Source organism: Brassica napus, chromosome C5 (assembly GCF_020379485.1).
Source record: "Brassica napus cultivar Da-Ae chromosome C5, Da-Ae, whole genome shotgun sequence".
In the NCBI taxonomy this organism is placed as follows: Eukaryota; Viridiplantae; Streptophyta; class Magnoliopsida; order Brassicales; family Brassicaceae; genus Brassica; species Brassica napus.
Genome location: NC_063448.1, coordinates 53,959,571 through 53,986,242, shown reverse-complemented (window position 1 = coordinate 53,986,242; position 26,672 = coordinate 53,959,571). Strand labels below are relative to the sequence as shown.

At 29.9% G+C, this 26,672-nt stretch overlaps 2 protein-coding genes across 2 annotated transcripts; both read right to left on the bottom strand.

Moving 5' to 3' along the window:
* Positions 1-637: 637 nt before the first annotated feature.
* On the bottom strand, positions 638-2,111 carry LOC106401002 (autophagy-related protein 8h). The gene is made up of 5 exons (XM_013841418.3): positions 1,945-2,111; positions 1,805-1,860; positions 1,237-1,289; positions 1,031-1,149; positions 638-940 (listed from the first exon to the last, which is right to left on the bottom strand). The coding sequence occupies exons 1-5, from the start codon at positions 1,985-1,987 to the stop codon at positions 852-854; spliced, it is 360 nt and encodes a 119-aa protein (XP_013696872.1). The 5' UTR covers positions 1,988-2,111; the 3' UTR covers positions 638-851.
* Positions 2,112-2,248: 137 nt separating this feature from the next.
* On the bottom strand, positions 2,249-4,007 carry LOC106401001 (pentatricopeptide repeat-containing protein At3g06430, chloroplastic). The gene is made up of 2 exons (XM_013841417.3): positions 3,601-4,007; positions 2,249-3,494 (listed from the first exon to the last, which is right to left on the bottom strand). The coding sequence occupies exons 1-2, from the start codon at positions 3,937-3,939 to the stop codon at positions 2,361-2,363; spliced, it is 1,473 nt and encodes a 490-aa protein (XP_013696871.2). The 5' UTR covers positions 3,940-4,007; the 3' UTR covers positions 2,249-2,360.
* Positions 4,008-26,672: the final 22,665 nt, after the last annotated feature.

Below are 26,672 nucleotides of genomic sequence, written 5' to 3'. Positions count from 1 at the left end.
AGGGTTTGAGTTTAAAGTCTAGGGTTTGGGTTTAGAGTTTACGGTTTGAGTTTAAAGTTTAGGATTTGAGTTTAAGATATAGGGTTTGAGTTTAGGGTTTAGAGTTTTGGTTTAGAATTTGAGTTTAGGGTTTATATTTAAGATTCAGAGTTTAGATTTAAGGTTCAGGGTTTAGAATTTAAGATTTAGGGTTTAGATAGTGGTGTTAACGTCATTAAAATGAGCGTCATTATTTTTTTTCAATTATTTTAGATTTTTTTTTAAAAAAATAATATAATTTATTATTAATCTATATGACATTTTGATTGGTAATAAAAGAATAGATGAATTTAAAGGTTCACCAGTTTCGTTCTTAGTTTTCTGTTAAAAAAACCCCAAACCAAGTCCAAATAATACCGTAATTTGTAAAGCTAGCCTATACAAAAGGATATACACAAACCATATTCAACGAAGTTTGCGGTTCAACTTAAAACATGATCGCATAACACACAATCCAAGTCGTATGGAACACGTAAAACGCACCAACATTGAAATGTCTTAGGCCTCATTCTACCATATTATCTCCCTAAACTTACGTGCTTGCACGAAACTAATATATATTCATTCCCTTTTATGAGGGAAGGACAAGGAAAAAAAAGGTTTCGTGTGAATCATATCATCACTTTGTTTTATTATTATTGCCTTTCTGTGCAATATGATTTACAAAGTCGGATGTTTTTAGCTTTTCTGTACAAAGGTGAGCTTATTAACAACAACAATAGCTGACATTCATTTATTGATCACAAACATATGAATCAAACGGATTATTCAGAATGAGCTTTTCAAATATTAAGCAACGAATGATCTTTTTGTTAGCCGAATGTTTTCTCGGTGCTGTAAGTCATATACAAGAAACCATCTCCTTCCTTGAAAGTATTGTACAAAGAGTCCATGCAACTAGCTGCAGAATCAAGAGAATAGTAAATGATTTATTAGTGGATTGTTTTATTAGGAAATGATTTAACATCGATGTTGCATGCTAGTTACGTACCCGTTTGAGGAAGTGTGTTATGTACAAAAACAAACAGAGATTTAGAAGGATCTAAATGTAGCCTATTGCTTAGCATGTGAATGAAATGTCCAACAGTCATGTCTCGTGGGACCAAGTATCTGCACAGATCAATATGTATTAATTCAATTAGTGTATTGATGTATATTCACTTTGTTTCAACAGCTAAAGTGATGACACAAACTTACTTGTTCTTGTCCATGTCAGGGAGGTCTGCGTTTGAATATTTCTCAATGATCACCTGTGATGATGAATAAATATAAGTAAGAAACCAATCAAATAAATGGGAACTATCAATATCACTCGCATAATATGTACTAGAGTTTGATGAATAAAGAAAACATAAAATGCCAAAAAGCAAATACTAAAGACACAAGTTGAGTCATAACAGACTTGGATTAAGAAAGATAAAGGTGGACTCAATCATTAGATCATATGTAGAGTTATAGATGATCCGAATAATTGTTATCATCAATTATTCGTTTTATTCAGATTAATTATTACTTACAAATTTTCTTTATTAAATAAGACAAAACATAATCACATGATTGCTTACAATCTTTCATTTTATTTGATTCCAACCCTCAAGAAAGAACAAAAGAGCTAGTCTCTAAGAATTGACCAGAGTGAATCACCGATCATAGAAACAAAAAACCAGAGTAACCAATCATTCAAACCCTAAGGAGATCAACAACAGCACGGCAACTCAGACCGAACCACCACAAAACGATGAACTAGACATGAAACTTAACTAACCGGAACTCTATCTGGATATTTCGCAGTGATGCTCCTCGACTCTTTCAATCTCTCATCTGCACCACCCATAATCACACGACCGATCAATATAAAAAAGAGAGTGATTCATCAATCAAAAAGAGAGATTAACCGAAACAAACCAGCTGAGAATTGATCCTTGAAAGACTTGACAACAGTCCCCATTGTATATTTCCGGCGAATGATTCCGACCGATCTAAGCTGTTTGTTTTTTTGTCTTTGCAGAGCAGAAGATTGTCTTCAACTTTTCTTTTGGTGGTTCGTTTGATTGTTTGACAAGAAAACATAAGATATACAAATGAAACATCTTTATAGAATTGACAAGCAGTTACTGGGCTTTATGGGCCTAATATATAATTTTACGGCCCATAAAGAAAACACGCAAGAGAATGATTCCTTCATGTTTAACAAACAAAACATTCAACATAACCAAAACAAGAAAAGCTTTATACACATAGCTGCAAGACCAATCCAAGTGTATTACAAACTCTCTTTTACTCTACTGTTTGAATGGTAAAGATCTCCACTCTCCTTGCAATCATCCCGGGAGATTCTCCTCCTCTTTCGTAGCTGCAGCATGATGATCCATAACCTGCTGCCTCTCTTGCTCCAAGTAATAGATCTTATCATTCATACCTTCCTTCTCATACGCCTCCGCCATGATCTCAAACGTTCTCGAATCCCTCACACATTCCCTCTCCTTCATCCTCGTGTACACTCTCTCCATCTCTATAAGATCATCCGCTTTGGCACACGCCGATATAACCGCATTATAAAAAGAAGTATTCTCAGGTATCTCAAACTTCGCAGCTAACTGAACACTACTTATCACCTTATGGAAAAGACCAGCATTGGCATATCCATTAATGAGACAGCAAAAGGTCTTTGTATCTGCTTTCATACCTTCGCTACGCATCTGATCAAACGTATACTCCATGTTCTTCGCATCACCCACATCCGCAAAGGCCTCGATGATGTTGTTGTAAGTCGACGTCGTCCACGGAAACTCGAGCTTTCTCATGTACTCCATCACGGACGACATCTTATCATACATTCTCTTCTTCCCATACGCACCGATCAAGATATTGAAACTCCGAGTCTCAGGCTCGATCCCGAAGTTCCTGAACTTCTCGTACCAGCTCTCCATCATGTCTATCTTCCCCATGTTCCCAAACACGCTGAGGATAATGTTCATCGTCCACACATCGGGCTTACACTCAGTACTCACCAGCATATCTGATAAAACTTTCTCCATCTGATCAAACCTACCAACTCTCCCGTACCCGCTTAAAACTATGTTCTGAGTCACAGTGTTTGGAGTTATCAAACGCTCATCCATCTCTCTATACAAAGACTCAACCAAATCAAACAAAGAAGCGTCCACACAGGCTTTGAGGAGAGTGCTGTAAGTGTAAACATCAGGTTGACACTGAGGTAAACTTTTCATCCGTTCGAGAACTGAGAAAGCAGAGTCTATAAGATTGCTACGACAGTAAGCACCGAGTAGAGCAGTGTAGAGCTCAGCAGTTGGTTCAAGTCCTTCTTCAAGCATTTCGTCGAACACCTTCTGTGCACGGTGAGGCTGTCCTGATTTCCCCAAAAGAACGAGGAGCTTCATGTAAGTTCCTTCCTTTGGCTGATAAAACGGTTGCTCCCTCAGCATCTCGAACACCTGGAAACACCCAATTGAATCAAATCATCATTCACTCAAAAAAGATTCAAACTTTACTGAATCAAATCATTTTTAATTCAAAAAGATTCGAACTTTACTGAATCACCTCGAGAGCTTGCAGCCACTGCTTCTTCGCGATGAGATCGGATAACGTTTCGGTGACGGTGCAAGCCCACCCGTTGGCTTTGCTCCTCCTGTCGAGCTTCTTCTTCACGTTCTTCATCGGGGCTCTTCGAGTGTTAGCAGGCTCCGTGATTCCGGGGAACTCTCCTTCCTTCCAGAGCCTCTTCTTCGTCGCGGCGGTGGCGCCTCCTCCCGGAGATGATTTAGAAGCGGCGAGAACGCATCGCGCGAAGATTGGTTCTCTTTGGTGGAATCTGCGTTTTGATTCGGGGATTCGAGATGAGCATAGCGAAGAAGAAAACGAGAGAGACATTGACGCCATCGTCTTCTTCCTTTCACTCTCTCTCTCTCTGTCTTTCGGATAATTCTCGTTAATACTCGTTTCGGTTGGATATGGTCAAATCCGGTTACAGATAAACCCGGTTATACGGTTCAGGTTCAAATAGCTCAAATCGATTTGTACCGTATTTAACAACGAAATTCAAACCGGTAGAACCAGTGCATGATATCCAAAACGATCGAGAAACTTAAACAACCACCTCATTAGTAATGAAGAGCTAGATTCTGACAGCAATATTTTTGTTTTAACACATGTAAACTACATTATGACTTATTAATAGCCGTAGGCTTAGGCGTTTGGGAGCCCGTCGGTTTCGGTTTGGTTGATTTGGATTTTCGGGGTGTTATGCTCATAAGTCATGTTCAGGTTTTACTAATTATTGGGTCGGATTCGGTTCGATTCCTTCAGGATTCGGTTTGGATCGGATTGTAACTAATGTTTGAAATCGTCCAAAAATTATATTTTTTTTAACTTCAGAAATTGACAAATTTTTGTTTTCAAAATATAGAAATTATTCACAAATCTAATTAAAATTAGATAAAATATCTAAATTAACTAAAAAGCATTTCAAATAACAAATAAAACAAATATAAAAATATTTGAATATTCTAAAATATCTAAATATCTTAACATATATAAAAATATTAACATATTTAACTAGTTTCAAATATCTTCGAATCCTAGTTTGAATTTCGGTTCGGTTCGGGTTATAACCAAATTCCAAAATACTAAGCTCATAAGTCCCGTTCGGATATTTTTGTATAACAGTTCGGAACCGGTTTTAGTTTTCTGGTTCGAGTTTAAATATTGGTGTAAAAGCGCTCATGCCTTTTTTTTTTTAACACAAAAAAAAAAAACGCTCAGGCCTAAATAGCTGTTTTCAAGGGTTTGGTAAATAGAATGACCGATTCAACTCGTAGATAATTCATATGTTTTAGTACATTTTTCTCTAAGAATGTTTTACATTCTTCTAGTGGCGAACTATAGGTGTACAACTTTCTTTTTAACACTTAGGTCAGTTGCTAGGCTGATTTCATTGAATTATGTCATGACATCAGTTTTACAAGATCTTTATCACACAAATGGTCCAAACCGATCCGAAAGCGATCTATAAATATATTATCTGTACCATTTTTCCAGCTTACTATGAACTAATTAAGATATGCTATAACTTTTTTATAACGTAACTACAGCGACATTTGAACGTAATTATAGCTGTTTGTAAGATGTGTGTATTACCACTACATATCAGTTTTGTGTATTATTATGACTGTTTGAAACAACTATGCTAGAAAAAGTTACGAAAATACAAAGTGTTTTTTTTTGTGCAACAAAATACTTCCCCTACAACAAAAGGTTACTAAGGCCCAAAATTTCAGGATACAATGGTGGAGAGTTGAACTTTTGCGAGCCCATCGGCCAAGCTATTTTCAGTTGGTGGGATGAAAACAAAGCGACAGAAAGAAAACGGTGAAGTAGAAGAGAAAGCTAAAGAGTCGACATCCGATAGAGTACCGAAAAGATCCATAGTCCATTTTCTTTGTGTGATTGCTCGGTGGAGCACTTGGGAGGCTCTATAAGGAGGATGTGTTCAGGAGAGCGCCTCTATAATGACTAGAGCCTCAACCATGCAAGGAGAGGAGACATGAGTCAAGAAGATAGATTTGCGCACAAGCTCCGACGATTCTTGGTTCATGAAGATCCATGCCAATCCCGCAGCATTCAATTTCCAGGAAGCTTCCGTGTTGACGAAGATAGTGGAATCAGGGAAATCAGTGGGGCGAGGCGCGATTGTCGATCTAGAGGCAACTTTGGGCAGCGAGGTTTATGCTTGTTCCCATTCTCTCATAGCCCTTTATCGCTTGGATTAAGGTTTCATGAGTGGAGATGACTCTTTTCTCAAACAGAAGATACAAAGTGTATGCTTAATAGAAAAACACCTCAATTGGGCAACTATATATAGTGATACACTTTATTAACATAACTTACTGTAAAAATACGCTTTTACACTTCTTATAAACGATGTTAAATGTGAAAAGCAATGTTAATAGAGTGTTTATGTACTATAAATTGGTGTCAAAATAAAAATAAATTAAAGATAGGGCTCCCTTAAAGATAATGTTTGAGGATACCCGTCCCATATAACGAAAATATAAACATTCGAAGATAGCCTAGTATTAGTAGATTCTGAACAGATAAATACATGACAAAACTAGAAATCATGAAAACAACAGTATAACCTTAGCGACAATATTTTTTTTTTTTTTGAGCAACTGAAAGGATTCACAGAGAATGGGTTTAAAGGTCCACTCCCAAAGGGTTCATACATAGACATGCCTTAGCCATAGAGTCTGCAGGTCCGTTTAGGGTTCTTGAAACAAAAGAAAACTAGACAGAATGAAACTTGGTGGAGATCATCGAATCGACATCCGATAGAATACCGTAGAACTCTATCGATCGGAGATTCGAATTGATGGTTGTGATCAGCCCTTGGGAATCTGAGCAGAGCCAGATGCGTTTGTAGTGGTGGTCGGAGGCATGCAAGAGGGCTTCTCTTATTGCCAAGGCCTCAGCCATAAGAGGAGATGCGACGGCGGTTTGGAGGGATGAACCTCTGGATACTTCTGTTGAGTCGGGATTGGAGAAGATCCAGGCGAGACCGGCGACTTTGTGGTCCTTGTTCCAAGCTGCATCTGTGTGGCAGATGATAGTATCGCTCGTCGGCGTCGGGGCCAGGCGAGGCGTCGTTTTGTTATGGGTTGGCTTGGGTAAGATATCTTGAGCTAACTCCCATTCCTTGCATGATACAATTGCTTTGTTGACAAATTGTTGCTGACAGGGTCTTGGATTCGAAGATCAATTGATTGCGGCTCAGCCATAGGCCCAGCAGATCCAGGGGAAGATGTTGAAGGTGATACTAGGGCTGGACAAATAAACCGAACCCGAAAATCCGAACCGAACCCGATCCGATAAAAATGAATCTAAACCCGACATAAATACCGAATGGATCCTGTTTTTTGGTATTTTGGGTTATGGGTATTATCCGAACCGAACCCGGACCTAAATGGATATCCGATAGAACCCGAAACATTTAAAATCTCAAAAAGAACTTCTACCAAATATGATCTTAATTCTTAATATGTATCCAAAATACTTTAAGATATTATTGAACTTCTAAAATAATTATCTGTTACACGAAGGTTGATGGTGGAATGTGGCGGTTGAAGCCTGAAGTTTTTAGATTTTGGTTTTGTTTTCATTGAATAGTGTTTCTCATTTCATGAGAACTTAGTTTTTGTTTTATGATTTCATTTTATCTGGTTTTTTTTCTATCACTAACTATGTTTATCTTTCGCTTGATTTTGAATGATCACGTTTGATGTTTTTTCTTATTTTTGAATCGATTTTAATTATGTTTTGGCTATTAAAATATGTATAAATCATGTATTTTAAATCCGAATAACCGATTTCATTTATGTTTTAGTTACAAAATAGGTACAAATCAGGTATTTTTAAACCGAAGAATCGATTGGGATCCAAACCTGAAAGTGCAATAGGTTATACCGGTTTTTTGAAGATTTACTAACCCTGACCCGAATTCGATAGAACCCGAACCGGTTCCGAACCGAACTTTTATATAACCCGAATGGGGTTGATTTTGATAAACCCGAAAAACCAAAACCCGAATGGATAAAACCGAAAACCGAAATCCGAAATCCGTTTGGGACCCCGAATACCCATGCCTAGGTGATACCACCGGCGGTAGGTTGAGACGCCTGCGAGACGTTTGGAGTTTCTCCTGGAAGGAAGTGCTTTGAGATGAACTTTCTGAATTTGTTTCTTGACCTTTTGCGACAGTATAATCTTAAGGACCACGTGGATAGGAACTGAACTTTCTGAATTTGTTTCTTGACCTTTTTGCGTGAAAAAGTTTGATTTTCGCTCGCAGCATGTGACGACAACCTGCAGTACTATGCAAAAAAATAAGAAATAATAAAGGAATGTTTCTGGTTCAGTATGGATCAAAAACAGTAAGTGTTTGAGCTTTTATATGTAAAACTGCCCCACAGGTGGCAAACAAATTTACGGGAAAAAATTAGTTAAATAGTTGCCTAAAATTAGCTGAAATATTTGAATGTCTACAAAATTTATGACCGTTATTTTATATCACGAAAAGGTTCAGGCTGCCTATATGGCTTTATAGACATGTATACTGAAATATAGCTGTTTATAAGCTCAATTAGTCACACACAGAAATCAGCTATACAACAGATTTTTATTATTTATAATGCAAAACTGAAAATAATAGGAATTATAATATGACATTTAAAAATAACCATCTTTAATTAACTCAATACTATTAGAGTTATACCGTTAACAAAAAAGAAGAAAACTATTAGTTATATATAAAACTGACTCAGATTTCCAAATCAAAGCATTTCGTGATTCCATTGAGAGAGGGTGTACTAAGATCAAGTGAATTCGAAAAGACTAAATTTAATGCCATGTTCATCGATATTAATTGCAGCTATACTTTCAAGGAGAACCTCAATCTTGGTTTAGTCCTCTTGCATGTATATTGCAAAAATGACTAGATAAATTCCTACGAAAATATTGAATTTTTGGGTAAATGTTCTATATACTGAAGTTTATTATCTTTAATGTTGTTTTAAAATTTCTAAACACATTCAACATTTGTAATAATGTATATTAAACTCTATTTCATAGTACATGGACCTCGTTTTAATTTTTTTGTCAATTAATTTAGTAAAACTTCAGAATACTCTCTAAATTGGTGGACTAACCACTATAAAATCGCTATTTTCTAGAGAAACGGAGACAGCAAAAGTTCTAAACCTCTTTGACCTTCATCATATGTTAGTGAAGAAAGCAACTACGCATTAAAACAACATTTTCATATTTTTAAAATTTTCTCAAAATCTATGTGTTAACCCTACGAAAATATTGATTTTTTCGGTAAATGTTTTATATACTGAAGCCTATGATCTTTAGTGTTGGTTTAAAATTTCTAAACACATTCTACAATTGTATTAATTTATATTAAACTCTCTTTCATAGTACATGGGCATCGTTTTAATTTTTTGTCAATTAATTTAGTAAAACTTCATAATACTCCCTAAATTGGTGGACTAACCACTATAAAATCGCTATTTTCTAGAGAAACGGAGACAACAAAAGTTCAAACCTCTTTGACCTTCATCATATGTTAGTGAATGATGCAACTATGCATTAAAATATTATTTTCATATTTTTTAATTTTTCTCAAAATTTATGTGTTAATTCCTACGAAAATATTGAATTTTTCGCTAAATGCTCTATATATATACTGAAGCCTATGATCTTTAGTGCTGTTTTAAAATTTCTAAACACATTCTACGTTTGTATTAATGTATATTAAACTCTCTTTCAAGGTACATGGACATCGTTTTAATTTTTTCTCAATTAATTTAGTAAAACTTTATAATACTCTCTAAATTGGTGGATTAACCACTATAAAATCACTATTTTCTAGAGAAACGGAGACAACAAAAGTTCAAACCTCTTTGACCTTCATCATATGTTAGTGAAGAATGCAAGTACGCATTAAAACAGTATTTTCATATTTTGAAATTTTCTCAAAATCTATGTGTTAACCGCTACGAAAATATTGTTTTTTTCGGTAAATATTTTATATACTGAAGCCTATGATCTTTAGTGTTGGTTTAAATTTTTTAAACACATTCTACATTTGTATTAATGTATATTAAACTCTCTTTCATAGTACATAGGCATCGTTTTAATTTTTTGTCAATTAATTTAGTAAAACTTCATAATACTCCCTAAATTGGTGGACTAACCACTATAAAATCACTATTTTCTAGAGAAACGGAGACAACAAAAGTGTCAAACCTCTTTGAACTTCATCATATGTTAGTGAATGATGCAACTATGCATTAAAACAATATTTTCATATTTTTTAATTTTTCTCAAAATCTATGTGTTCATTCCTACAAAAATATTGAATTTTTCGGTAAATGCTCTATATACTGAAGCATATGATATTTAGTGTTGTTTTAAAATTTCTAAACACATTATACGTTTGTATTAATGTATATTAAACTCTCTTTCTAGTACATGGGCATCGTTTTAATTTTTTCTCAATTAATTTAGTAAAACTTTATAATACTCCCTAAATGGGTGGATTAACCACTATAAAATCGCTATTTTCTAGAGAAACGAAGACAACAAAAGTTCCAAACCTTTTTGGCCTTCATCATATGTTAGTGAAGAATGCAACTACGCATTAAAACAATATTTTCATATTTTTGAATTTTTCTCAAACTCTATGTGTTAATACTGAAGCCTATGATCTTTAGTGTTGTTTTAAAATTTCTAAACACATTCTACATTTGTATTAATGTATATTAAACTCTCTTTCATAGTACATAGGCATCGTTTTAATTTGTTTTCAATTAATTTAGTAAAACTTCATAATACTCCCTAAATTGGTGGGCTAACCACTATAAAATCACTATTTTCTAGATAAACGGAGACAAAAAAAGTTCCAAACCTCTTTGACCTTCATCATATGTTAATGAAGAATGCAATTACGCATTAAAACAGTATTTCCATATTTTTGAAATTTTCTCAAAATCTATGTGTTAACAACCCCTACGAAAATATTGTATTTTTCGGTAAATGCTCTATATAATGAAGCCTGTGATCTTTAGTGTTGTTTTAAAATTTCTAAACACATTATACATTTGTATTAATGTATATTAAACTCTATTTCATAGTACATGGGCATCGTTTTAATTTTTTGTCAATTAATTTAGTAAAAATTCATAATACTTCCTAAATTGGTGGACTAACCATTATAAAATCGTTATTTTCTAGAGAAACGGAGACAACAAAAGTGCCAAACCTCTTTGAACTTCATCAAATGTTAGTGAATGATGCAACTATGCATTAAAACAGTAATTTCATATTTTTTTAATTTTTTCTCAAAATCAATGTGTTAATTACTACGAAAATATGAATTTTTCGATAAATGCTCTATATACTGAAGCCTATGATCTTTAGTGTTGTTTTAAAATTTCTAAACACATTCTACATTTGTATTAATGTATATTAAACTCTCTTTCATGGTACATGGCCATCGTTTTAATTTTTTCTCAATTAATTTAGTAAAAATTTATAATACTCCATAAATGGGTGGATTAACCACTATAAAATCACTATTTTCTAGAGAAACGAAGACAACAAAATTTCCATACCTCTTTGATCTTCATCATATGTTAGTGAAGAATGCAACTACGCATTAAAACAGTATTTTCATATTTTTGAATTTTTCTCAAACTCTATGTGTTAATACTGAAGCCTATGATCTTTAGTGTTGTTTTAAAATTTCTAAACACATTCTACATTTGTATTAATGTATATTAAACTCTATTTCATAGTACATAGGCATCGTTTTAATTTTTTGTCAATTAATTTAGTAAAACTTCATAAGACTCCCTAAATTGGTGGAATAACCTCTATAAAATCACTATTTTCTAGATAAACGGAGACAACAAAAATTCCAAACCTCTTTGACCTACATCATATGTTAGTGAAGAATGCAACTACGCATTAAAACAGTATTTTCATATTTTTAAAATTTTCTCAAAATCTATGTGTTAACAACCCGAACGAAAATATTGATTTTTTTGGTAAATGCTCTATATACTGAAGCCTATAATCTTTAGTGTTGTTTTAAAATTTATAAACACATTATACATTTGTATTAATGTATATTAAACTTTCTTTCATAATACATGGGCATCGTTTTAATTTCTTGTCAATTAATTTAGTAAAACTTCATAATACTCCATAAACTGGTGGACTAACCATTATAAAATCGCTATTTTTAGAGAAACGGAGACAACAAAAGTTCCAAACCTCTTTGACCTTCATCATATGTTAGTGAAGGATGCAACTATGCATTAAAACAGTATTTCCATATTTTTGAATTTTTCTCAAAATCTATGTGTAACCCCTACGAAAATATTAAATTTTTCGGTAAATGCTCTATATACTGAAGCCTATGATCTTTAGTTTTGTTTTAAAATTTATAAACACATTCTATATTTTTATTAATGTATATTAAACTCTATTTCATGGTACATGGGCATCTTTTTAATTTTTTGTCAATTAATTTAGTAAAACTTTATAATACTCCAAAAATTGAAGGATTAACCATTATAAAATTGTTATTTTCTAGAAAAACGGAGACCATAAAAGTTCCAAACCTATTTGACCTTTATCATATATTAGTGAGGAATGCAACTATTTATTAAAACAGTAATTTCATATTTTTGAATTTTTTTCAAATACTATATGTTAACACCTACGAAAATATTAAATTTTTAGGTAAATGCTCTATATACTGAAACCTATGATCTTTAGTGTTGTTTTAAAATTTCTAAACACATTCTACATTTGTATTAAGGTATATTAAACACTCTTTCATGGTACATGGGCATCGTTTTATTTTTTTGTCAATTAATTTGGTAAAACTTCATAATACTCCTTAAATTGGTGGACTAACCACTATAAAATCGCTATTTTATAAAGAAACGGCTATAACAAAAGTTTTAAACCTCTTTAAACTTCATCATATGTTAGTGAAGGATGCAAATATGCATTAAAACAGTATTTTCATATTTTTGAATTTTTCTCAAAATCTAAGTGTTAACTCCTATGAAAATATTGAATTTTTCGGTAAATACTCTATATACTGAAGCCTATGATCTTTAGTGTTGTTTTAAAATTTCTAAACACATTCTACATTTTTATTAATGTATATTAAACTCTATTTCATAATACATGGACATCTTTTTAATTTTTTATCAATAAATTTAGTAAAACTTTATAATACTCCTTAAATTGGTAGACTAACCGTTATAAAATCGCTATGTTTTAGAGAAACAAAGACAACAAAAGTTCCAAACCTCTTTGACATTCATCATATGTTAGTGAAGGATGCAACTATGCATTAAAACAATATTTCCATATTTTTGAATTTTTCTCAAAATCTATGTATTAACCCTACAAAAATATTAAATTTTTCGGTAAATGCTCTATATAATGAAGCCTATGATCTTTAGTGTTGTTTTAAAATTTCTAAACACTTTCTACATTTTTATTAATGTATATTAAACTCTATTTCATGGTACATGGACATCGTTTTAATTTTTTCTCAATTAATTTAGTAAAACTTCATAAGACTCCATAAATTGGTTGACTAACCACTATAAAATCACTATTCTCTAGAAAAACGGAGACAACAAATGTTTCAAACATCTTTGAACTTCATCATATGTTAGTGAATGATGCAATTATGTATTACAACATTATTTTCATATTTTTGAAATTTTCTCAAAATCAATGTATTAACCCTTACGAAAATATTGAGTTTTTCGGTAAATGTTCTATATACTGAAGCCTATGATTTTAGTGTTATTTTAAAATTTCTAAACACATTAGACATTTGTATTTTTGTATATTAAACTCTCTTTCATGGTACATCGGCATCATTTTAATTTTATGTCAATTAATTTAGTAAAACTTCATAATACTCTCTAAATTATTGGACTAACCACTATAAAACCACTGTTTTCTAGAAAAACAGAGACAACAAAGGTTCCAAACTTATTTGACCTTCATCATATGTTAGTGAAGAATGGAACTATGGATTAAAACAATATTTTCATATTTTTAATTTTTTTTTCAAAATCTGTGTGTTAACCCCTACAAAAATATTGATTTTTCGGTAAATGTTTTATATACTGAAGCCTATAATCTTTAGTGTTGTTTTGAAATTTCTAAACACATTCTACATTTGTATTAATGTATATTAAACTCTCTTTCATAGTACATGGGCATCGTTTTAATTTTTTGTCAATTAATTTAGTAAATCTTCATAATACTCCCTAAATTGGTGGACAAACCACCATAAAATCGTTATTTTCTAGATAAACGGAGACAACAAAAGTGTCAAACCTCGTTGAACTTCATCATATATTAGTGAAAGATGCAACTATGCATTAAAACAGTATTTCCATATTTTTGAATTTTTCTCAAAATCTATGTGTAACCGCTACGAAAATATTGATTTTTTCGGTAAATGCTCTATATATTGAAGCCTATGATCTTTAATATTGTTTTAAAATTTCTAAACATATTCTACATTGGTATTAATGTATATTAAACTCTCTTTCGTGGTACATGGACATCGTTTTAATTTTTCATCAATTAATTTAATAAAACTTCATAGTACTCCATAAATTGGTGGACTAACCACTATAAAATCTCTATATCTAGAGAAACGGAGACAACAAAAGTTACAAACCTCTTGACCTTCATCATATGTTAGTGAATGATGCAACAATACATTAAAACATTATTTTCATATTTTTGAAATTTTTCTCAAAATCAATATGTTAAACCCCTACGAAAATAGTGAGTTTTTTGGTAAATGCTCTATATACTGAAGCCTATGATCTTTAGTGTTGTTTTAAAATTTCTAAGCACATTCTACACATGTATTAATGTATAATAAACTCTTTTTCATGGTATATGGGCATTCTTTTAATTTTTGTCAATTAATTTAGTAAAACTTCATAATACTCCCAAATTTTGTGGACAAACCACTATAATATCGTTATTTTCTAGAAAAACGTAGACCATAAAAGTTCCAAACCTATTTGAACTTTATCATATATTAGTGAAGAATGCAACTATGCATTAAAACAGTAATTTCATATTTTTGAATTTTCTCAAATACTATATGTTAACCCCTACGAAAATATTAAGTTTTTAGATAAATGCTCTATATACTGAAGCCTATGATCTTTAGTGTTGTTTTAAAATTTCTAAACACATTCTAAGTTTGTACTAATGTACATTAAACTCTTTTTCATGGTACATGGGCATCGTTTTAATTTTTTCTCAATTAATTTAGTAAAACTTCATAATACTCCTTAAATTGGTGGTCTAACCACTATAAAATCGCTATTTTTTAGAGAAACGGAGACAACAAAAGTTCCAAACCTCTTTGACCTTCATCATATGTTAGTGAAGGATGCAACTATGTATTAAAACAGTATTTTCATATTTTTGAATTTTTCTCAAAATCAATGTGTAACCCCTACGAAAATATTGAGTTTTTCGGTAAATGCTCTATATAGCCTATGATCTTTAGTGTTGTTTTAAAATTTCTAAACAAATTCAACATTTGTATTAACGTATATTAAACTCCATTTCATAATACATGAACATCATTTTAATTTTTTGGTAGTTAATTTAGTAAAACTTCATAATACTCCATAAATTGGTGGACTAACCGTTATAAAATCGCTATGTTTTAGAGAAACGGAGACAACAAAAGTTCCAAACCTCTTTGACTTTCATCATATGTTAGTGAAGGATGCAACTATGCATTAAAACTGTATTTCTATATTTTTGAAATTTTCTCAAAATCTATGTGTTAAACCCCCCTACGAAAATATTTGATTTTTTGGTAAATACTCTATATACTGAAGTCTATGATCTTTAGTGTTGTTTTAAAATTTCTAAACACATTCTACATTTGTATTAATGTATATTAAACTCTCTTTCATAGTACATGGGCATCATTTTAATTTTTTGTAAATTAATTTAGTAAAACTTCATAATACTCCCTAAATTGGTGGACAAACCACTATAAAATCGTTATTTTCTATATAAACGGAGACAACAAAAGTGTCAAATCTCGTTGAACTTCATCATATATTAGTGAAGGATGCAACTATACATTAAAACAGTATTTACATATTGTTGAATTTTTTTCAAAATCTATGTGTAACCGCTACGAAAATATTGAATTTTTCGGTAAATGTTCTATATATTGAAGCCTATGATCTTTAATGTTGTTTTAAAATTTCTAAACACATTATACATTGGTATTAATGTATATTAAACTCTCTTTCGTGGTACATGGATATCGTTTTAATTTTTTATCAATTAATTTAGTAAAACTTTATAGTAGTCCTTAAATTGGTGGACTAACCACTATAAAATCTCTATATTCTAGAGAAACGGAGACAACAAAAGTTCCAAAACTCTTACCTTCATCATATGTCAGTGAAGGATGCAACAAAACATTAAAACATTATTTTCATATTTTTTAATTTTTCTCAAAATCAATATGTTAAACCCCTACGAAAATATTGAGTTTTTCGGTAAATGCTCAATATACTGAAACCTATGATCTTTAGTGTTGTTTTAAAATTTCTAAGCACATTCTACACATGTATTAATGTATAATAAACTCTTTTTCATGCTACATGGACATCTTTTTAATTTTTTTCAATTATTTTAGTAAAACTTCATAATACTCCCAAATTTTGTGAACAAACCACTATAATATCGTTATTTTCTAGAAAAACGTAGACCATAAAAGTTCCAAACCTATTTGAACTTTATCATATATTAGTGAAGAATGCAACTATGCATAAAAACAGTAATTTCATGTTTTTAAATTTTCTCAAATACTATATGTTAACCCCTACGAAAATATGAAGTTTTTAGGTAAATGCTCTATATACTGAAGCCTATGATCTTAAGTGTTGTTTTAAAATTTCTAAACACATTCTAAGTTTGTACTAATGTACATTAAACTCTCTTTCATGGTACATGGGCATCGTTTTAATTTTTTCTCAATTAATTTAGTAAAACTTCATAATACTCCTTAAATTGGTGGTCTAACCACTATAAAATCGCTATTTTTTAGAGAAACGGAGACAACAAAAGTTCCAAACCTCTTTGAACTTCATCATATGTTAATGAAGGATGCAACTATGCATTAAAACAGTATTTCCATATTTTTGAATTTTTCTCAAAATCTATGTGTAACAACCCCTACGAAAATATTGAGTTTTTCGGTAAATGCTCTATATAGCCTATGATCTTTAGTGTTGTTTTAAAATTTCTAAACAAATTCTACATTTGTATTAACGTATATTAAACTCCATTTCATAATACATGAACATCATTTTAATTTTTTGGTAGTTAATTTAGTAAAACTTCATAATACTCCATAAATTGGTGGACTAACCGTTATAAAATCGCTATGTTTTAGAGAAACGGAGACAACAAAAGTTCCAAACCTCTTTGACTTTCATCATATGTTAGTGAATGATGCAACTATGCATTAAAACAGTATTTCTATATTTTTGAAATTTTCTCAAAATCTATGTGTTAAACCCCCCTACGAAAATATTTGATTTTTCGGTAAATACTCTATATACTGAAGTCTATGATCTTTAGTGTTGTTTTAAAATTTCTAAACACATTCTACATTTGTATTAATGTATATTAAACTCTCTTTCATAGTACATGGGCATCATTTTAATTTTTTGTAAATTAATTTAGTAAAACTTCATAATACTCCCTAAATTGGTGGACAAACCACTAAAAATCGTTATTTTCTATATAAACGGAGACAACAAAAGTGTCAAATCTCGTTGAACTTCATCATATATTAGTGAAGGATGCAACTATGCATTAAAACAGTATTTACATATTTTTGAATTTTTTTCAAAATCTATGTGTAAACCGCTACAAAAATATTGAATTTTTCGGTAAATGTTCTATATATTGAAGCCTATGATCTTTAATGTTGTTTTAAAATTTCTAAACACATTATACATTGGTATTAATGTATATTAAACTCTTTTTCGTGGTACATGGATATCGTTTTAATTTTTTATCAATTAATTTAGTAAAACTTTATAGTAGTCCTTAAATTGGTGGACTAACCACTATAAAATCTCTATATTCTAGAGAAACGGAGACAACAAAAGTTCCAAAACTCTTACCTTCATCATATGTCAGTGAAGGATGCAACAAAACATTAAAACATTATTTTCATATTTTTTAATTTTTCTCAAAATCAATATGTTAAACCCCTACGAAAATATTGAGGTTTTCGGTAAATGCTCAATATACTGAAACCTATGATCTTTAGTGTTGTTTTAAAATTTCTAAGCACATTCTACACATGTATTAATGTATAATAAACTCTTTTTCATGCTACATGGACATCTTTTTAATTTTTTTTCAATTAATTTAGTAAAACTTCATAATACTCCCAAAATTGGTGGACTAACTACTATAAAATCGTTATTTTCCAGAAAAACGTAGACCATAAAAGTTCCAAACCTATTTGAACTTTATCATATATTAGTGAAGAATGCAACTATGCATAAAAACAGTAATTTCATGTTTTTGAATTTTCTCAAATACTATATGTTAACCCCTACGAAAATATGAAGTTTTTAGGTAAATGCTCTATATACTGAAGCCTATGATCTTAACTGTTGTTTTAAAATTTCTAAACACATTCTAAGTTTGTACTAATGTACATTAAACTCTCTTTCATGGTACATGGGCATCGTTTTAATTTTTTCTCAATTAATTTAGTAAAACTTCATAATACTCCTTAAATTGGTGGTCTAACCACTATAAAATCGCTATTTTTTAGAGAAACGGAGACAACAAAAGTTCCAAACCTCTTTGACCTTCATCATATGTTAATGAAGGATGCAACCATGCATTAAAACAGTATTTCCATATTTTTGAATTTTTCTCAAAATCTATGTGTAACAACCCCTACGAAAATATTGAGTTTTTCGGTAAATGCTCTATATAGCCTATGATCTTTAGTGTTGTTTTAAAATTTCTAAACACATTCTACATTTGTATTAACATATATTAAACTCTCTTTCATAATACATGGACATCATTTTAATTTTTTGTCAATTAATTTAGTAAAACTTCATAATACTCCATAAATTGGTGGACTAACCGTTATAAAATCGCTATGTTTTAGAGAAACGGAGACAACAAAAGTTCCAAACCTCTTTGACTTTCATCATATGTTAGTGAAGGATGCAACTATGCATTAAAACAGTATTTCTATATTTTTGAAATTTTCTCAAAATCTATGTGTTAAACCCTCCTACGAAAATATTTGATTTTTCGGTAAATACTCTATATACTGAAGCCTATGATCTTTAGTGTTGTTTTAAAATTTCTAAACACATTATAAATTTGTATTAATGTATATTAAACTCTCTTTATAGTACATGGGCATCGTTTTAATTTTTTGTCAATTAATTTATAAAACTCTATAATACTCCCTAAATTGGTGGACAAACCACTATAAAATCGTTATTTTCTAGATAAACGGAGACAACAAAAGTGTCAAATCTCGTTGAACTTCATCATATATTAGTGAAGGATGCAACTATGCATTAAAACAGTATTTACATATTTTTGAATTTTTTTCAAAATCTATGTGTAACCGCTACGAAAATATTGAATTTTTCGGTAAATGTTCTATATATTGAAGCCTATGATCTTTAATGTTGTTTTAAAATTTCTAAACACATTATACATTGGTATTAATGTATATTAAACTCTCTTTCGTGGTACATGGATATCGCTTTAATTTTTTATCAATTAATTTAGTAAAACTTTATTGTAGTCCTTAAATTGGTGGACTAACCACTATAAAATCTCTATATTCTAGAGAAACGGAGACAACAAAAGTTCCAAAACTCTTACCTTCATCATGTCAGTGAAGGATGCAACAAAACATTAAAACATTATTTTCATATTTTTTAATTTTTCTCAAAATCAATATGTTAAACCCCTACGAAAATATTGAGTTTTTCGGTAAATGCTCAATATACTGAAACCTATGATCTTTAGTGTTGTTTTAAAATTTCTAAGCACATTCTACACATGTATTAATGTATAATAAACTCTTTTTCATGCTACATGGACATCTTTTTAATTTTTTTCAATTATTTTAGTAAAACTTCATAATACTCCCAAATTTTGTGGACAAACCACTATAATATCGTTATTTTCTAGAAAAACGTAGACCATAAAAGTTCCAAACCTATTTGAACTTTATCATATATTAGTGAAGAATGCAACTATGCATAAAAACAGTAATTTCATGTTTTTGAATTTTCTCAAATACTATATGTTAACCCCTACGAAAATATGAAGTTTTTAGGTAAATGCTCTATATACTGAAGCCTATGATCTTAAGTGTTGTTTTAAAATTTCTAAACACATTCTAAGTTTGTACTAATGTACATTAAACTCTCTTTCATGGTACATGGACATCGTTTTAATTTTTTCTCAATTAATTTAGTAAAACTTCATAATACTCCTTAAATTGGTGGTCTAACCACTATAAAATCGCTATTTTTTAGAGAAACGGAGACAACAAAAGTTCCAAACCTCTTTGACCTTCATCATATGTTAATGAAGGATGCAACTATGCATTAAAACAGTATTTCCATATTTTTGAATTTTTCTCAAAATCTATGTGTAACAACCCCTACGAAAATATTGAGTTTTTCGGTAAATGCTCTATATAGCCTATGATCTTTAGTGTTGTTTTAAAATTTCTAAACAAATTCTACATTTGTATTAACGTATATTAAACTCCATTTCATAATACATGAACATCATTTTAATTTTTTGGTAGTTAATTTAGTAAAACTTCATAATACTCCATAAATTGGTGGACTAACCGTTATAAAATCGCTATGTTTTAGAGAAACGGAGACAACAAAAGTTCCAAACCTCTTTGACTTTCATCATATGTTAGTGAATGATGCAACTATGCATTAAAACAGTATTTCTATATTTTTAAAATTTTCTCAAAATCTATGTGTTAAACCCCCCTACGAAAATATTTGATTTTTCGGTAAATACTCTATATACTGAAGCCTATGATCTTTAGTGTTGTTTTAAAATTTGTAAACACATTCTACATTTGTATTAATGTATATTAAACTCTCTTTCATAGTACATGGGCATCGTTTTAATTTTTTGTCAATTAATTTAGTAAAACTTCATAATACTCACTAAATTGGAGGACAAACCACTATAAAATCGTTATTTTCTAGATAAACGGAGACAACAAAAGTGTCAAACCTCGTTGAACTTCATCATATATTAGTGAAGGATGCAACTATGCATTAAAACAGTATTTACATATTTTTGATTTTTTTTTCAAAATCTATGTGTAACCCCTACGAAAATATTGATTTTTTCGGTAAATGCTCTATATATTGAAGCCTATGATCTTTATTGTTGTTTTAAAATTTTTAAACACATTTTACATTGGTATTAATGTATATTAAACTCTCTTTCGTGGTACATGGACATCGTTTTAATTTTTTATAGATTAATTTAGTAAAACATTATAGTACTCCTTAAATTGGTGGACTAACCACTATAAAATCTCTATATTCTAGAGAAACAGAGACAAAAAAAGTTTCAAACCTCTTACCTTCATCATATGTCAGTGAAGGATGCAACAATACATTAAAACATTATTTTCATATTTTTGAAATTTTTCTCAAAATCAATATGTTAAACCCCTACAAAAATATTGAGTTTTTCGGTAAATGCTCTATATACTGAAGCCTGTGATCTTTAGTGTTGTTTTAAAATTTCTAAGCACATTTTACACATGTATTAATGTATAATAAACTCTTTTTCATGGTACATAAGCATCTTTTTAATTTTTTGTCAATTAATTTAGTAAAATTTCATTATACTCCCAAAATTGGTGGACTAACCACTATAAAATCGTTATTTTCTAGAAAAACGTAGACCATAAAAATTCCAAACCTATTTGAACTTTATCATATATTAGTGAAGAATGCAACTATGCAATAAAACAGTAATTTCATATTTTTGAATTTTCTCAAATACTATATGTTAACCCATACGAAAATATTAAGTTTTTAGGTAAATGCTCTATATACTGAAGCCTATGATCTTTCGTGTTGTTTTAAAATTTCTAAACACATTCTAAGTTTGTACTAATGTACATTAAACTCTCTTTCATGGTACATGAGCATCGTTTTAATTTTTTCTCAATTAATTTAGTAAAACTTCATAATACTCCTTAAATTGGTGGTCTAACCACTATAAAATCGCTATTTTTAGAGAAACGGAGACAACAAAAGTTCCAAACCTCTTTAACCTTCATCATATGTTAGTGAAGGATGCAACTATGCATTAAAACAGTATTTCTATATTTTTGAATTTTTCTCAAAATCTATGTGTTAACTCCTACGAAAATATTAAAATTTTTCGATAAATGCTCTATATACTGAAGCATATGATCTTTAGTGTTGTTTTATAATTTCTAAACACATTATACATTTGTATTAATGTATATTAAACTCTATTTCATGGTACATGGACATCGTTTTATTTTTTTCTCAATTAATTTAGTAAAACTTCATAATACTCCATAAATTGGTTGACTAACCAATACAAAATCACTATTCTCTAGAAAAACGGAGACAACAAAGGTTTCAAACCTCTTTGAAATTCATCATATGTTAGTGAATGATGCAATTATGTATTAAAACATTATTTTCATATTTTTGAAATTTTCTCAAAATCAAAGTATTAACCCTTACGAAAATATTGAGTTTTTCGGTAAATGTTCTATATACTGAAGCCTATGATCTTTAGTGTTATTTTAAAATTTCTAAACACATTCTACATTTGTATTATTGGATATTAAACTCTCTTTCATGGTACATCGGCATCGTTTTCATTTTATGTCAATTAATTTAGTAAAACTTCATAATACTTCTTTAATTAGTGGACTAGCCACTATAAAATCGCAGTTTTCTAGAAAAACAGAGACAACAAAGGTTCCAAACCTATTTGACCTTCATCATATGTTAGTGAGGAATGCAACTATACATTAAAACAATATTTTCATATTTTTTAACTTTTCTCAAAATCTATGTGTTTTATATACTAAAGCCTATAATCTTTAGTGTTGTTTTAAAATTTCTAAACACATTCTACATTTGTATTAATGTATATTATACTCTCTTTCATAGTATACTGAAGCCTATAATCTTTTGTGTTGTTTTAAAATTTCTAAGCACATTCTAAGTTTGTACTAATGTACATTAAACTGTCTTTCATGGTACATGGGCATCGTTTTAATTTTTTCTCAATTAATTTAGTTAAAATTCATAATACTCCTTAAATTGGTGGACTAACCACTCTAAAATCGCTATCTTTTTAGAGAAACAGAGACAACAAATGTTCCAAACCTCATTGACCTTCATCATATGTTAGTGAAGGATGTAAATATGCATTAAAATAGTATTTCCATATTTTTGAAATTTTCTCAAAATCTATGTGTTAACCCCCTTTCGAAAATATTGAATTTTTCGGTAAATGCTCTATAAATTAAAGCATATGATCTTAAGTGTTATTTTAAAATTTCTAAACACATTCTACATTTTTATTATTAGATATTAAACTCTCTTTCATGTTACATCGACATCGTTTTAATTTTAAGTCAATTAATTTAATAAAACTTCATAATACTCCCTAAATTGGTGGACTAACCACTATAAAATCTCTATATTCTAGAGAAACGGAGACAACAAAAGTTCCAAACCTCTTGACCTTTATCATATGTTAGTGAAGGATGCAACAATGCACTAAAACATTATTTTCATATTTTTGAATTTTTTTCAAAATCAATATGTTAAACCCGTACGAAAATATTGAATTTTTCGGTAAACACTCTATATACTGAAGCCTATGATCTTTAGTGTTGTTTTAAAATTTCTAAGCACATTCTACATATGTATTAATGTATAATAAACACTCTTTCATGGTGCATGGGCATCGTTTTATTTTTTTGTCAATTAATTTAGTAAAACTTCATAATACTCCTTAAATTGGTGGACTAACCACTATAAAATCGCCATTTTCTAAAGAAACGGAGACAAAAAAAGTTTTAAACCTCTTTAAACTTCATAATATGTTAGTGACGGATGCAAATATGCATTAAAACAATATTTTCATATTTTTGAATTTTTTTCAAAATCTATATGCTCTATATACTGAAGCCTATGATCTTTATTGTTGTTTTAAAATTTCTAAACACATTCTACATTTGTACTAATGTATATTAAACTCTTATTCATAATACATGGGCATTGTCTTATTTTTTTGTCAATTAATTTAGTAAAACTTCATAATACTACTTAAATTGGTGGACTAACTATTATAAAATCGCTATGTTTTAGAGAAACGTAGACAACAAAAGTTCCAAACCTCTTTGACCTTTATCTTATTTTAGTGAAGGATGCAACTATGCATTAAAACAGTATTTCCATATTTTTGAAATTTTCTCAAAATCTATGTGTAACAGCTACGAAAATATTGATTTTTTCGGTAAATGCTCTATATATTGAAGCCTATGATCTTTAATGTTGTTTTAAAATTTCTAAACACATTCTAAATTGGTATTAATGTATATTAAACTCTCTTTCGTGGTACATGGACATCGTTTTAATTTTTTATCAATTAATATAGTAAAACTTCATAGTACTCCTTAAATTGGTGGACTAACCACTATAAAATCTCTATATTCTAGAGAAACGGAGACAACAAAAGTTCCAAGCCTCTTGATACTCATCATATGTTAGTGAAGGATGCGACAATGCATTAAAATATTATTTTCATAATTTTGAATTTTTCTCAAAATCAATATGTTAAACCCCTACAAAAATATTGAATTTTTCGGTAATTGCTCTATACACTGAAGCCTATGATCTTTATTGTGTTTTTAAAATTTTTAAACACATTCTATATTTGTATTAATGTATATTAAACTCTATTTCATGGTACATGGGCATCTTTTTAATTTTTTGTCAATTAATTTAGTAAGACTTCATAATACTCCCAAAATTGGTGGACTAACCACTATAAAATCGCTATTTTCTAAAGAAACGGAGACAAAAAATGTTTTAAACCTCTTTAAACTTCATAATATGTTAGTGAAGGAAGCAAATATGCATTAAAACAATATTTTCACATTTTTGAATTTTTTTCAAAATCTATATGCTAATTCCTACGAAATTATTGATTTTTTCGGTAAATGCTCTATATACTGAAGCCTATGATCTTTAGTGTTCTTTTAAAATTTCTAAACACATTCTACATTTGTACTAATGTATATTAAACTCTTATTCATAATACATGGGCATTGTCTTATTTTTTTGTCAATTAATTTTGTAAAACTTCATAATACTACTTAAATTGGTGGACTAACTATTACAAAATCGCTATGTTTTAGAGAAACGTAGACAACAAAAGTTCCAAACCTCTTTGACCTTTATATTATTTTAGTGAAGGATGCGACTATGCATTAAAACAGTATTTGCATATTTTTTGAAATTTTTTTCTCAAAATCTATGTGTAACCGCTACGAAAATATTGAATTTTTCGGTAAATACTCTATATATTGAAGCCTATGATCTTTATGTTGTTTTAAAATTCTAAACACATTCTACATTGGTATTAATGTATATTAAACTCTCTTTCGTGGTACATGGACATCGTTTTAATTTTTTGTCAATTAATATAGTAAAACTTCATGGTACTCCTTAAATTGGTGGACTAACCACTATAAAATCTCTATATTCTAGAGAAACGGAAACAACAAAAGTTTCAAACCTCTTGATACTCTTCATATATTAGTGAAGGATGCGACTATGCATTAAAATAGTATTTCATATTTTTGAATTTTCTCAAAATCTATGTGTAAACCCCTACGAAAATATTGAATTTTCGTAAATGCTCTATATACTGAAGCCTATGATCTTTAGTGTTGTTTTAAAATTTTAAACACATTCTATATTGTATTAATGTATATTAAACTCTCTTCATGATACATGGACATCGTTTTAATTTTTGTCAATTAATTTAGTAAAACTTCATAATACTCCTTAAATTGGTGGACTAACCACTATAAAATCGTCTATTCTAGAGAAACGGAAACAACAAAAGTTTCAAACCTCTTTGATCTTTATCATATATTAGTGAAGGATGCAACAATGCATTAAAATAGTATTTCATATTTTTGAATTTTTCTCAAAATCAATATGTTAACCCCTACGAAAATATTGAATTTTTCGAGTAATGCTCTATATACTGAAGCCTATGATCTTTAGTGTTGTTTAAAATTTTTAAACACATTCTACATTTTATTAATGTATATTAAACTCTCTTTCATGGTACATGGGCATCTTTAATTTTTTGTCAATTAATTTAGTAAAACTTATAATACTCCCAAAATGGTGGACTAACCACTATAAAATCGTTATTTCTAGAAAAACGGAGACACAAAAGTTCCAAACCTCTTTGACTTATCATATGTTAGTGAAGAATGCAACTAATATTTAAAACAGTAATTTCATATTTTTAATTTTCTCAAATACTATATGTTAACCCCTACGAAAATATTAAGTTTTTAAGTAAATGCTCTATATACTGAAGCCTATGATCTTTGTGTTGTTTTAAAATTCTAAACACATTCTAAATTTGTATTAATGTATATTAAACACTCTTTCATGGTACATGGGCATCGTTTTATTTTTTTGTCAATTAATTTAGTAAAACTTCATAATACTCCTTAAATTGGTGGACTAACCACTATAAAATCGCTATTTTCTAAAGAAACGGAGACAAAAAGTTTAAACCTCTTTGAACTTCATATATGTTAGTGAAGGATGCAAATATGCATTAAAACAATTTTTTCAAATTTT